Source organism: Mobula birostris, chromosome 5, assembly GCF_030028105.1.
Source record: "Mobula birostris isolate sMobBir1 chromosome 5, sMobBir1.hap1, whole genome shotgun sequence".
NCBI lineage: Eukaryota > Metazoa > Chordata > Chondrichthyes > Myliobatiformes > Myliobatidae > Mobula > Mobula birostris.
Window position 1 is genome coordinate 203,636,948 of NC_092374.1, and position 15,445 is coordinate 203,652,392.

General features: G+C 43.8%; 1 protein-coding gene across 1 annotated transcript in view; it reads left to right on the forward strand.

The window, feature by feature from the left end:
* Nucleotides 1–674: 674 nt before the first annotated feature.
* Nucleotides 675–15,445, forward strand: part of LOC140197451 (nuclear factor 7, brain-like) — a 33,891-nt gene continuing 19,120 nt past the window's right edge. Inside the window, exons 1-5 of the mRNA XM_072257410.1 lie at nucleotides 675–1,094; nucleotides 6,230–6,325; nucleotides 6,735–6,968; nucleotides 10,591–10,613; nucleotides 10,709–10,827. Coding sequence (XP_072113511.1) covers nucleotides 684–1,094; nucleotides 6,230–6,325; nucleotides 6,735–6,968; nucleotides 10,591–10,613; nucleotides 10,709–10,827 — 883 coding nt within the window. The 5' untranslated portion in view covers nucleotides 675–683. The remainder of the gene's footprint in view (nucleotides 1,095–6,229; nucleotides 6,326–6,734; nucleotides 6,969–10,590; nucleotides 10,614–10,708; nucleotides 10,828–15,445) is intronic.

A 15,445-nucleotide genomic window follows, 5' to 3' on the forward strand; every position in this document is an offset into this window, starting at 1 on the left:
ATGAGACAGTCTAGATGAAGGATCTTGACCCGGAAAGTCGACTGCACGTTTCCCTCCACAGATGCTGCCTGTCCCGTTCAGTTCTCCAACATCTTGATTCTTGCTCGAGATTCCAGCATCTGCAGTCTCTAATGTTTCTCTGTTCAGAAGCCTTCCCTTTCAATACTACAATAGACGGAACCAGGCTCTTCTCTCCGGCTTGATTTATGTTCTGCTTCTTCTTATACCCATCACGCCCACTGTGGCACCGGCTGCCAACAGCAGCTCGCCGGAGGCCTCCGTCCTGGGCCAAAGGTTGATCCGCAACACGAATTCAATCGTCCTTTAGGGGAAGGCCCTTCCTATTCCAGGGATGGGGCCTTTGGAAATTTAGTTGACTTTTCTGTCGGAATGCGTTTTAATGAATGGGATTGCTAGCCCCATGCACAACCTTCCTCCTTTCGAAGCTGGGCTTGACACCGTCCATGGCCGAGTTTTCATTCTGTGTTCCGATCTGTTTAAAGTGTTACTCATCCTATCAGGATGTGGAAATGGCTGCGATGCTTTTCCACTGAATGCCCCTAACAACGTGATCTTCGTACCGGGAGACTGCAGCGCGTCTAGTGGACAATCGCGCAGCTGCAGCGGTTCCGCAGCTCCACGAACGTGAAACGATCCTGCACCCGGAAGTACCGGGAGTTAACATGGCTTCGAAAGGACAGGTCGAGAGTTTGACCGAAGAGGCAATTTGTCCCATCTGCCTGGATTTTTTCACCGATCCTGTTATACTGGACTGTGGACACAACTTCTGCCGCTCCTGTATCACACGGTGTTGGGAAAGGGAGGAGAGAAACTCCTGCCCGGAATGTAGAGAGGAGATTGCAGACCGCACCCTCAGGGCCAATCGGGCTTTAGCAAATCAGTCTGAGAAAGCTCGAAAACTAAACCTGAATCCGAAAGGGAAGGAAAGTAAACTTCACTGCGAGGAACACCAGGAAGAACTGAAGCTGTTTTGTGAGACGGACAAGACACTGATCTGTCTGATCTGTAGAGATACGCGGGAACACAGAGAGCACCGCTTCCTGCCGATTAAAGAAGCTGTTGCAATCTATAAGGTAAAAACAAGCTGATTTTGAACACCTGATGTGTTTTTCATTGCATATTTATTTTTTAACCTCTGGTGAATTTGATAATAAACTGTGCTGAATCGGCACTGCATTTTTATTGTTCACTTGGTGGCGCCAGAGATGTTTTCTTGCTGGTGCTACAGTGGGGCTGAATTATTCAGTGTTGGTGCTGAGGGATGTACCCTATGGTAATATGTATTCGCAAGGCCAGACGCGTGACATTCAAAAGTCAGTTTCAAGCATTATGTGCCTACTATAAATGCCTCTGTTGATTCACAAGCAACAGCAATTGATAGATCTAATATAGAAGTGAACTGTGACAGTGTCAACAGCATCGGAGACAACCCGGGCTACACAGAGCATAAACAAAAAAAACAAACAGAGCATCCGACCCCCAGCGCACAACGTGAATCACGCACCATCCCGCAATCAGCGTCAAATGCGTGCTTTTCAACTGAAAAACACAACACTAACCCACAATATCCACTGCTATTCGCACTACATAGACAGACAATGCCAAAAGATACACCATTATTAAAGTCAAATAAGGCAAACAACAGATGCAAGGCTTTACCAGGAGTTGGACAAATCGTAATCTGACCATGCAATACCTCAATTAATTCGGCTACTGAATTTAAAACAAAAATCAACAGAACAACTGCTTGGAAGTCTAAGCAAAACCAGTAGGCTTAATAGCAGTAAATGTAATATTTTAGGATTTGCAGGAAACATAAGGACTATGGGGTATCCACCACAAAATAATAATAATAATCAGCATTAGTCTTGGCCCAAATTTAAAAAAAAATTCAACTGCACTCACCATTGACGTTTTCAGAGAAGCACAGTCCGTCTGTTGTTGTGATTGGTGGCGAATGCATCAGTAATTTTCTGGATGTCAAGTGCTTTGATCCTCTGGCTGTTTATGGCCAACAGGGTCAAGTTGCTGGTCCGAGCATCACTGCTGCTATTCCTTCGGTAGTTTCTGAGGTGTCTGAGGCAAGAGAAACTCCATTTGCATGAGGCAGATGTCACAGGTAGAGTCAGTGATATGCATATTAGTTTGTATAAATCTATAAATGCATCGTGGTAGGGTCTCATTAGAGCGTAGAAATTCCACTGTGTCATTCACTGTCTGTCCTTGCTTTTGCTTTGTTTCGAATGTTGAAAGGCATGGCCAGAATGGATGTGGCAAAGTTGTTTCCCATGATGGGGGAGTCTAGTATGAGAGGGCATGACTTAAGGATTGAAGGCGCCCATTCAGAACAGAAATGCGAAGAAATTTTTTTAGTCGGAGGGTGGTGAATCTATGGAATTTGTTGCCACAGGCAGCAATGGAGGCCAAGTCATCGGGTGTATTTAAGGCAGAGATTGATAGGTATCTGAGTAGCCAGGGCATCAAAGGTTATGGTGAGAAGGCTGGGGAATGGGTCTAAATGGGAGAATGGATCAGCTCATGATAAAATAGCGGAGCAGACTCAATGGGCCAAATGGCCGACTTCTGCTCCTTTGTCTTATGGCCGTATGGACACCGAACCTGATGTAGCTCTGCAGACTCCAGTCAGAACACCCCCAGTCTCAATTGAGAACGTTTTTTTCATTTCAATCAGAAGTCCATCTGTAACCGGATAGAAACAGTGCTTGCGAAGGTCATCAGAGGATGTGACAGGTGTGTGTTTGGTTTGGGCTTCAACAATGAAGTCATATAGGCATCAGGGTGGCTGGGCCTGTCTCCTTTCATGTGGTCTGCTCCGTATACCTGCCTTGATGCACAGGTCACTGCAGGTACAGCAGGCAGTGAAGAAAGCTAATGACATATTGGCCTTCATAGCAAGGGGAGTTGAGTATAGGAGCAAAGAGGTCCTTCTGCAGTTGTACAGGGCCCTGGTGAGACCACACCTGGAGTATGGTGTGCAGTTTTGGTCTCCAAATTTGAGGAAGGACATTCTTGCTATTGAGGGAGTGCAGTGTAGATTGATGAGGTTAATTCCTGAGATGGCGGGACTGTCATATGTTGAAAGATTGGAGCAACTGGGCTTGTGTACACTGGAATTTAGAAGGATGAGAGGGGATCTGATTGAAACATGTAAGATTATTAAGGGATTGGACACACTAGAGGCAGGAAACATGTTCACAATGTTGTGGGAGTCCAGAACCAGAGGCCAAAGTTTAAGAATAAGGGGTAGACCATTTAGATCCGAGTTGAGGAAAAACTTTTTCACACAGAGGGTTGTGGATCTGTGGAATGCTCTGCCTCAAAAGGTAGTGGACACCAATTCTCTGGATTCTTTCAAGAAAGAGTAAGATAGAGCTCTTAAAGACAATGAAGTCAAGGGATATGGGGAGAAGGCAGGAACGGGGTGCTGATTGTGGATGATCAGCCACGATCACAGTGAATGGCAGTGCTGGCTCGAAAGGCCAAATGGCCTACTCCTGCACTTATTGTCTATTGTCCCTAGCTCTTGTCTAAATTTCACTCCATGATTCCTCTCCGTTTTGCTGAGAGTGCATTGATAACGGACTGAGCCAAGTCCACAGCGAATGAAAGCTCCAAACAGGGAGATTGTAGACACAAAATACTCTGCAGATGCTGGGGTCAAATCAACACTCACAACGTGCTGGAGGAACTCAGCAGGTCGGGCAGCATTGGTGGAAACAGTGAGCCGACGTTTCGGGCCGGAACCGTGTCCTGATGAAGGGTTCCGGCCCGAAACATCAAGTCATCATTTGCACGGATGCTGCCTGACCTGCTGAGTTCCTCCTGTGCGTTGTGAGTGTTGCTTGGAGATTGTAGCTAGTCTGACGTGAACTTGGTGACTCAGAATAAATCCTCAAACAGAGTGAGAAGTAAAGCAAACAGCTCATCAATCAGTCCATTTACAGCTCTGGCCTTCGTTTTCTTCAGTGCATTTGGTTGACCCATAATATCCTGTAGTGTAGCTAGAATGGCAGGGGGTGATTTCCCTATAGCCCACAAAGCTGTATACTGCCATGCCCAGCGTGTATCTGACAATTTCTTCAATTCCACAGGCTGTGCAGTTGATTCCAGTTTTCTCTGTTTCTTCATGAAAAGATCGTGGGCAACAGAGTTTGAAAAGGAGTTGTAAAGCAGCTGCACAGTTTCAAAAAACTCACCCGCTTGTTGTACATTGCTCACAACATCCACTAAAACAAGGTTAGGTCTGTGAGCATGACAATGTATATATAATGCCTGCGGGACCTCTTTCCTGAACCTCTCTTGTACCCCGTTATTGCACTCGGACGTCACTGCCGCCCCGTCATAACACTGACCTATACACGCATTTGTATCAATAACACACTGGGCGAGTGTCTGTTCAATGCTTTTAAGAAGAGTCTCTGCGTCCAACCCTTCTGCTGGAGTGAAGTGCAAGAATTCTTCAAGCACTGTTTCATTATTCAAATACCGCACCATCACTGATATTTGCTCCTTTTTACTCAAGTCTTTACTTTCATCCACCACAATGGCAAAATATCCAGCCTCCTTGATTTCTGCACTTATTTGACGTCTGACCATATCTGCCTTAATACCCATAATTTCATTTTGGATATCGTGATGGGTGTTTTTTGCATTTCCAGGATTGTCCTCTATTTTTTCAATCATAGTCATAGTCATACTGTATTGATCCCGGGGGAAATTGGTTTTTGTTACAGTTGCACCATAAATAAATAGTAATAAAACCATAAATAATTAAATAGTAATATGTAAATTATGCCAGGAAATAAGTCCAGGTCCAGTCTATTGGCTCAGGGTGTCTGACCCTCCAAGGGAGGAGTTGTAAAATTTGATGGCCACAGGCAGGAATGACTTCCTATGACGCTCTGTGTTGCATTTTTAGCTACATTCTTATCAAACTGCCCAATTACACTGAGCAATCAACAAAGTTTCCCCTATTGCCTGATCCATCATCCTCCTGGTGTCCTCGCAGGGCAATGCCTTGGCACGCAGTATAGCATAGAGACTCAACCACTGCTCTCATATACTCACGATTTTCTTGGACAATCTTTGCATGTCCTTTATCAAGCATATTTCCCAATCTTGAACCGTCTTGCTTTCTCAAACTGAATTCGGCCCATGCCTCTTTAGCAAACTTATGAGCTGCACTTACATGGTGGGTTTTGAAAGCTGTTGTAGCTTTCCGCCAGCTGCGGTAACCGGTGACAGTAAAGCTCAGAATGGAACCCATGTCCTCCACACAGGAAACGCCTGCATGCGAAGCAGAACATAGTATCTTTCGTGATCGAATACTCCAGCCAGGATTACAGACAAAACCAGCCACAAATATAACTCCTTTGCTGATTGCCAAACTGTTGCGAAGGGTACTTTTTCAATGCTGGCCGATGGGGTCCTTCCTCAGGCTGCTGGCTGACATCGCTAACAGTATTCCCACTAGCACTAACAGCAGCTTCATCCACGTTCTCTTCCGAATCCCGCTCCATTTCTTGTTCCTTTACTTCGCCCTCACACTCCTTCGATAAACTGCTGTCGTCCTCATCCCCACTTCTTTCTGCATGTCACTTTCAATTAAGACATGCTCAGGCTGAGAGACCACTGATTCCTCTGGATGAGGTCATTTTCTCACTAAAAATCGATCCATTTTTCACGCCGGCCAAAATAATGCATGTGCCAGGCCTACGCTAGCTTGTGAAAGCACAATGCGTGTGTGTGGCATCCGTTAGACGTGCGAGACCATGGATCTGCACCTGGATCCTGCACAATTTATGTATACTATCAATCTCTCGCGTGAGTGAGAGTGAGTGACATCATCACCTTAAGTGATCTTAGATCAGTTTAACTGCTCTGAGGACAGCAACGGCAAGACATTGACAACGAACGAATAAGCAGAAGTGTAGAGTGGATCTGACAGAGCTTATAACTTTATTGCTGCATGGGTGCTATGGTAATTGGGGGCGCTGTTTCACTAGATCAACTGGAGAAACAAGCTGTATTCAAAACTATACAGAGAAAGCAGCTGCAATTTGTATGTCAAATTTCAGTTAATTTCTTGGTGGTGCTATTGTAATTTCAGCTGGTGCTATAGCACCATCTCGCACCACCTCAGTGCCACCACTGTTATTGTCTGATTCCTTCACTCTCTGCTTCCCAGGACCGGGTTAAATCTGCGTTAGAATCTCTCACAGAAAAGAAATCCGACTTCGAGGAAATGGAGCGGCAACAGAAAGAGGAGATTTCCGGAGTTCGGGTGAGGATTTCCTGGGCAGAATTTCCAATATTGTTGTGTAGTTTTAACCTCTTTAATGCAGAATAGTGGAGTATCGCAGCCCCAGCCACCTGGGTTGGATCCTGACCTCTGCTGCTGTCTGCGTGGAGTTTGCATGTTCTACTTGAGAATACAGTGGGCTGACAATGCCAAGAAATCGTGAATGAATGTTTAATTCACTACTCTAATTAACCCTGTGAAGGCAGATGGTCCGTGAATCAGGTGGGAACTGATGGATCAGTGTGGAAGAATCGGTTTCAGGGAAAGTGAGGGAGTGGGATTGAAGCTCTGAGAAACAGCATAAAATCAATGGGCTGACTGGTCACCTTCCATGTGATAAGGAAATACTTTACAGCCAAATAATAAACTAGTCTCTCCTTTCGTTTGTCAGGAACAGTCACACAGTGTTCAGTCCCACATCACATCCCAGTTTGATGAACTGCACCAGATTCTCACTGAGAAAGAGCAGCACTTACTCCGAGATCTCAGGGAAGAGGTGGAGAGGGTTCTGAATCCAATGGAGAACAATCTTCGAGAGATTCAAGAGAATTTAAATTCTATCCAGGAGGAAATCTCAAAGTTACAGGAACAGATGGATCAACATGAAAATATCTTGTTCCTCATGGTGAGAGATTTCAGTTTAGTTTTGTAAAAGTGCACAGTGTTAAATGATGTATTTAAAATCAAAGTGGTATTTGCAAGTACTGTAGTTGTAATCTGATTTTTGTTGTAGTTGTAAATTGATTTAAACCTGACTGATGTTTTGACTGTTCAGGACTGTTGTCGTTCCACAAACTGGCCTCCCACAACACCTGTACATCACAGGACAGTCTGCAACCTTCTCGGGAGTGAGTTACTCTGATCAGAGCACTGAGCTGGTGATCATTTCTGCGATTCCCACAACTAATATCCCCGATACTCAGAGTAACATCCAGCTACTGTGAGTGTGTCTGCTGCGGTGGGTGTGAGGGTCTCTCTGTTAATCAGTGGGAACTGAGATTGAATTGCAGAATGAGACCCACGCATCAGATTTACCAGCAGTATCGGTTTGCATCAGGTTCATTGTTTTAGAGAAGTTTGTGCTGTCTGTTTTCTTTTTAAGATGTATTCTTTATCGAATTATATCCCATTTCACATCACAATCGGGTCTTTCAGTCCATTCCCTCCTATCAATTTCCCTGCTCCACAAGCCTCCTCCCACTGACTCACCACACCCAGCAACAGTGCCCCGAACTCCATGATCCCTCATGTGTTTATGCAGCTTCCCCATTACATTCAATCTCTGCTGTTCCACTTCAACCACTCTTTGACAGTGAGTTCCACGTTCTCTTCACTACATTTCAAGCAGCCAGTCAAATCCACCACAAATATTAAATTCCATTATCTGATCCTCCCCGACATCATATCCAGATAAAAATGCACAGCCTGTCCAGTCTTTCCCATCAGTTCCATCCTCTCAGTTATGGGATAGGTTAGTTCACAGATAGAGAAAGCTGGCTAGACAGTGTGTGAGGGAGGATAGGCAGGGGACAGAGAACGGGAGCACTCAGACCAAAGAAGTAGGGGACAAGGAAGAAAAAGATGACAAAGTTGTTTGCTCCATTAAGGATAAACAGAGAGTAAGAGGTGGAGAGTTCCTTAAATGCATCTATTTTAATGCTAGGAGCATTGTAAGAAAGGTGGATGAGCTTAGAGCATGGATTGATACCTGGAAATATTATGTTGTAGCTATTAGTGAAACGTGGTTGCAGGAGGGGTGTGATTGGCAACTAAATATTTCAGGATTTCGTTGCTTCAGGTGTGATAGAATAGGAGGGGCAAGAGGGGAAGGTGTTGCATTGCCTGTCAGAGAAAATATAACAGCGGTGCTCAGGCAGGATAGATTAATGGACTCGTCTAGAGAGACTATTTGGATGGAATTGAGGAATGGGAAAGGTGTTGTGACACTTATAGGGGTGTATTATAGACCACCTAATGGGGACCGAGAACTGGAGGAGCAAATTTGTAAGGAGGGAGCAGATATTTGTAGTAAGCCCAAGGTTGTGATTGTGGGAGATTTAAATTTTCCACACATAGACTGGGAGGTCCATTCTGTAAAGGGGCTGGTTAGTTTGGAGTTTGTCAAATGTGTGCAAGATAGTTTTTTGCAGCAGTACATAGAGGTACCAACTGGAGGAGGGGTAGTGTTGGATCTCCTGTTAGGGAATGAGATAGGGCAGGTGACGGAGGTATGTGTTGGGGAGCACTTTGGGTCCAGTGATCACAATACCACTAGTTTCAATATAATTATGGGGAAGGATAGGACTGGACCCAGGGTTGAAATTTTTGATTGGAGAAAGGCTAACTTTGAGGAGAAGCGAAAGGATTTAGGAGGAGTGGATTGGGACAATTTGTTTTATGGGAAGGATGTAATAAAGAAATGGAGGTCACTTAAAGGTGAAATTTTGAGGGTACTGGATCTTTATGTTCCTGTTAGGTTGAAAGGAAAGGCTAATAGTTTGAAAGAGCCATGGTTTTCAAGGGGTATAGGAAACTTGGTTCAGAAAAAGGGAGGGATCTACAATAAATATAGGCAGCTGGGAGTTAATGAGGTGCTCAAGGAATATAAAGAATATAAAAAGAATCTTAAGAAAGAAATTAGAAAAGCTAAAAGGAGATACGGGGCTGCTTTGGCAAGTAAGGTGAAAATAAATCCAAAGGGTTTCTACAGTTATATTAATAGCAAAAGGATAGTGAGGGATAAAATCAGTCCTTAGAGAATCAGAGTGGATGGCTATGTGTGGAGCCAAAAGAGATGGGGGAGATTTTGAACAATTTCTTTTCTTTGGTATTCACTAAGGTGAAGGATATTGAATTGTGTAAAGTAAAGGAAACAAGAAGGGTAGTTATGGAAAGTATGATGATTAAAGAAGAGGAAGTACTGGGGCTTTTAAGGAATATAAAAGTGTATAAATCTCCAGGTCCGGACAAGATATTCCCTCGGATCTTGAGGGAAGTTAGTGTGGAAATAGCAGGGGCTGTGACAGAAATATTTCAAATGTCATTAGAAACGGGGATGGTGCCGGAGGATTGGCGTATTGCTCATGTGGTTCCACTATTTAAAAAGGGTTCTAAGAATAAACCTAGCAATTATCGGCCTGTGAGTTTGACGTCAGTGGTGGGTAAATTGATGGAAAGTATTCTTCGAGATGGTATATATAATTATCTGGATAGACAGGGTCTGATTAGGAACAGTCAACATGGATTTGTGCATGGAAGGTCATGTTTGACAAATCTTATTGAATTTTTTGATGAGGTTACTAGGAAAGTTGACGACGGTAAAGCGGTGGATGTTGTCTGTATGGACCTCAGTAAGGCCTTTGACAAGGTTCCACACGGAAGGTTCAATCGTTAGGCATTAATATGGAAGTAGTAAAATGGATTCAGCAGTGGCTGGATGGGAGATGCCAGAGGGTAGTGGTGGATAACTGTTTGTCAGATTGAAGGACGGTGTGTAGCGGTGTGCCTCAGGGATCTGTACTGGGTCTATTGTTGTTTGTTATATATATTAATGATCTGGATGATGGGGTGTTAAATTGGATGAGTAAGTATGCAGATGATACTTATATAGGTGGCGTTGTGGATGATGAAATAGGTTTTCAAAGCTTGCAGAGAGATTTAGGTCAGTTAGAAGAGTGGGCTGAAAGATGGCAGATGGAGTTTAATGCTGAAAAATGTGAGGTGCTACATTTTGGTAGGACTAATCAAAATAGGACATACATGGTAAATGGTAGGGCATTGAAGAATGCTGTAGAACAGAGGGATCTAGGAATAATGGTGCATAGTTCCCTGAAGGTGGAATCTCACGTGGATAGGGTGGCGATGAAAGCTTTTGGTATGTTGGCCTTTATTAATCAGAGCACTGAGTATAGGAGTATAGAATTGGATAGATATATGGACAGGAAAGGTATGGAGGGTTATGCGCTGAGTGCAGGTCGGTGGGACTAGGTGAGAGTAAGAGTTCGGCATGGACGAGAAGGGCCGAGATGGCCTGTTTCCATGCTGTAATTGTTATACGGTTATAAACGTTCCTTGAACTTTCTCCCGGGTTCTGTGTCTCTTGTTGTACTGTTCTGTTTCTCCATGTGTGTCAGTGACAGTGAGCTGGGAAATGGGAATTTTCAGCAGCTTGTAATAACCTGGGCCAAGTTCCTGCTGTTGGGATGCAGACAGTCGGTCAACTGATATCTCTGTTTTATTTATTTCAGGAGGAAATTCGTCAGAAGAGGAGGTAGGACATGGTCTTTACTGAAACACAGTGTGGACTTGTAAAATAGTTCAAATATCACTGATGTTCAGTTTATAACCAGCTGTGTAATATTACAGGATTAGTGAAGATGAACAACTGCTGTCAGTGACACATGGCACCCTACCTGTTGAAAAATTCGATCACCCCTTTTTGCTGAACACCACGTTGAGAGAAATGTTTGATACAATTAAGCGAGGTAAACAATTACAGTTTCCTTTCTCCTTGTTTGTGAACAATTTTACGTGATACTTACTTGCAAAGACTGTCTGTAACTCTGGGTGAAGGCATCACTGTCACATGGTCAGCTGGAGATGTCCGACCCCTGAACACACCAGCAAAGGGGCACGATACAACCAATACTTAGGACTGTTATATAATCCATTGAATCCTGAACCAATCCACTCTGCACAAAGATATCACTGGGAGATAAAATCTGGCATCCGTTGGGTGATCAGTATTGTCAGAAAAATACTCCCGAATCTTTCAGAGCAGGAAATCTGCACCATTCACCCTGTCTGACCTGTCCGTGACCGCAGACTCTGATTGACTCAGGTCTGCCCCTGCTGGACTCGCGAGTCTCACTATAATCAAACCCCCACATTGAAGCATTGTATGACTGAGTCCGGAACCACCATTGACCCCGGTCAAGATTCCATCTCGGGAGAAGCTCACACATCATAACCGGCCTGGCAAAGCTCCAGCACATACATACACAGAACTATTGGCAGATTATGGTCAAAGCCTCAATAATGAGTCCAACTGAGAGGAGGAAGTACCTCATGACCTGCCCATCTCTTACCTCTGTTTCCCCACTCTCTTTTGTTTATTCCAAGGTCTACTGCCCTCTCTATCAGCTACCTTCGTCCTTAGATCTTCGTCTCTTCCACCGATCCCATCTCAGTTTCTTATATCATTCCCTACCATCCCCCTCTCCCCTCCATCTGCCTTCTCCCTCATCTGGACTCACTGATCGCCCTTCAGCTTTGCCTCATCCTCCTCCCTCACCACCTTATTCTTCATCCTGTTGCTTTCCTTTCCAGTCCAGGTGAAGGGTCTCAGCCCAAATTGTTCATTTCCCTCCGTAAACTGTGCGTGACTTGATTTTGTCTGGCATTTTGTGTGTGTGGTTGGCAAGATTCCGGTTGTGAATGAACCCAGTGACTGAGTCTCCAGAGCCACCAGGATAGAGAGTTCCAAAGATTCACACTCCTCTACGAGGAGAAAGTTCTCCTCTTCTTAAATGACATGTTTCTTATTCTGAGTGTCTTGAGTCCGGTCCCAGACTCATCAGCGAAGGGAAACATTCTCCCTGCATCCAGCCCGTCGAGCCTTGTTAGAAATCTATAACTTTCCATGGAATTAATCTACAGTGCCTATAAAAAGTCTTTAACCCCCTTGGAAGTGTTCATGCTTTATAGTTTTACAACAAAGGAGATTTAGTCTGGGGTTTTTGATACTGATCAACAGAACAGAAGACTCATTCATGTTAAAGTGAAAACAGATCTCTACAAAGTGATTTAACTTAATTACAAATATAAAACACAAAATAATTTATTGCATAAATCAGTATTTCAAGTCAGTATTTAGTAGATACACCTTTGGCAGCGATTACAGCCTTGAGTCTGTGTGGATAGGTCTCTATCAGCTTTGCACATCTGAAACTGCAATTTTTCTCCATTCTTTACAAAACTGCTCATGATCTGTCAGACTGCATGGGGATAGTGAGTGAACAGCCCTTTTCAAGTCCAGCCACACATTGCCAGTTGGATTGAGGTCTGGACTCTAACTTGGCCACTCCAGGACATTAACTTTGCTGTTTTTAAGCCATTCCTGTGTAGCTTTTGCTTTATGCTTGGGGTCATATTCTTGCTGGAAAACAAATCTTCTCCCGAGTTGCAGTTCTCTTACAAACTGCATCAAGTTTTCCTCCAGGATTTCCCTGTATTTTGCTGCATTCATTTTACCCTCTACCTTCACAAGCCTTACAGGGCCTACTGCAGTGAAGCATCCCCACAGCATGATGCAGCCCCCAGCATGCTTCATGGTAGGGACGGTATGTTTTTGATGATGTGAGGTAGTGTTTCGTCTGACGGCCAAAAAATTCCATTTGGTTTCATCAGACCACAGAACCTTCTTCTAGCTAACTTCAGAGTCTCCCACATGCTTTCTAGCAAACTCTATCCAAGATTTCATGTGAGTTTTTTTTTCAGCTGTGGCTTGCTTCCTCTTTGCCACTCTCCCATAAAGCTGTGACTAGTGAAACACCCAGGCAACAGTTGTTGTAAATGCAGTCTCTCTTATCTCAGCCACTGAAGCTTGTAACTGCAGAGTTGCCATAGGTCTCTTGGTGGCCTCCCTCACTAATGCCCTCCCTACATGGTCACTCAGTTTTTGAGGATGGCTTACTCTAGGCAGATTTACACCTGTGCCATATTCTTACCATTTCTTGATGATTGACCTAACTGTACTGCAAGGGACATTCCATGACTAGGAAATTTTCTTGTAGCTATCTCTAGACTTGTGCTTTTCAATAACCTTTACTCAGAGTTACTTGGAGTGTTTCTTTTGCCAGGATACTAATTCAGCAGTAGTTGGACCTTCCAGATACAGGTGTATTTTCACTAAAATCAGTTGAAACACCTTGACTGCTCAAAGATCTCAAAAAACAGGTGTCCATTTAACTATTTATGTGACTTCTAAAACCAATTGGCTTCACCAGTGATGATTTGATGTGTCATATTAAAGGGGTGTTTTTACTTGTCCAATCAGTTATTTTGTGTTTAATATTTTAGATCACTTTGTAGAGATCTGTTTCCACTTTGACATGAAAGAGTCTTTTTCTGTTAATCAGAGTCAAAAAAGCCAAATTAAATCCACAGTGATTCAATGTTGTAAAACATGAAAACATTTGAGGTGGTGGGCGGGGGGTGAATACTTTTTATAGACACTACACACAGTAGGTACAGTATACAGTGGGTTTGGCGGATGTTCATTCTCAGGAGCTTAACACACATTTGTGGCCAGTAAACGGTGAACATTCTGTGGTTGTTCACTGAGGCTCCAGTTACAGCTTTAGTTCACGTTTATTTCTCCTCTCCCCACAAATCTGACTGCACTGAGGTATGATCATTTCAGAAGCTGGCACCTCCCTACACTGATTCCGCAGTGTTTCTGCTGTTGTTAGATCCTCATTACCTCCCCTGGGGTGGCTGTTTCATCGAGTTGAGGAACAGGACGTTCACTCAAAATCTACAATACTAAAAGCAGAAACACTCCCACATCCTCTGTCGAAGTCTCATTCTAGATAAGATAGACCACATGGAATATGGCCCTTCTGTCCACCTTGTCCATACTATAATTATGAGGACTGTGGGTCGTACGATATCAAGAGCAAGCAGTACACTCTTACCCATGTAGCAAGCTCCTTCTCTCCATGCAACTGATGAACCAAAAGGAACAGCAGAGACTGATACAGTTTGGTACCAGCAATGTCGCAGGGGTCAGGTTTGAACTCAATGTAGGACCTGGTTGTCAGAGGCTACTTGGCGCACATGCCATTGGGAGCATTTAGTAGGTAGTGAGATCTTGTCCACATTACCACCACAGCTACAACAACCTTAAGGAACCATTATAATTATAAATAATTCAAATGTATCAATAATATTATAAATAATCTAAAACGCTTCTGTGATCTAGATAAAAGTCTCCACTGTACACTATACCAACAATTTTGCTGTCAAATACAAACTTATCAACCATGCCATCCATATTATCTTCCAAATCATTAGTACCAATGAACAGTGGAACATGAACCGATCCCCATGGTACACCACTGGTCACAGTGCCCCAGTCTGGACAACAGCTCTCCACCACCAACTTCTGTCTCCAACCTGCAGTCAATTTTACTGCTAATTGAATAGCTCACCCTGGATCCCATGTGATCAAACCTTCTCTATGAGACTGCCTTATGAAACCTTGTCAATAGCCCCGCTGAAGTTTATGTAGGAGGTTGTGAATGGGCGTATGCGTGAATGTGGTTGCGGAACTTGTTGAGGGAAGGAGCTGGAATTGCTGGGAGGGGGTTGTGCGGGTCCGGTAATGGCGGACAAGGTGGGGGGGGGGAGGTGAGGGAAAGAGAGTGGAGAAGGAGAGGGATAGGGATTTGGGATCAGAGGTAGGCAGCTGGGGAGAAATAGATTATTGTGAAAGGAGAAATAAAAGGAATGAGGAGATAGGGAGGGGACAGATGAATGAAAATCGAGGCAAAGGGAATAAAAGAATAAGAAATGACAGTGGAGAGAGCTCTGAAAGTGAGGAAGATGAACAAGTTCAGAGAGAAGTTGTTGTCATAATTAGGTTTAATGAGAAGGCTCAAGGAAACATAAAGAAAATTAACCGGTTTGTGCTAACGACAATTCTGGCTAATCAGATAGGGGAAATAGTATTTGCAAAAGTCCTTAATGATGGCAACCTATTGGTAAGATGTGCGAATGAGGAACAACTTGAGAAAGCACTGAAGCTAAAAGAGATTGGAAAATGCAAGGTGGAATACACTGGGAGGGTGGGAGCACAAAATGGCGGTGGATGTAAAGGAGTGATCACGGGGGTACCAATGAGTATAAATATGGAGGAGTTAAAGAGGAATGTCAAAGGAGGGAAAGTAATGAATGTTCTAAGACTGAAAACAACAAAGGAGGGAGTGAAAAAGGAAAGTGAATCAGTACTGATTGAATTTGAAGAAGAAAGAGTGCCAAGGAAGGTGTTCCTGGGTTTCATGAGTTACCCAGTAAGGGTGTATGTGCCAAAGCCACTGA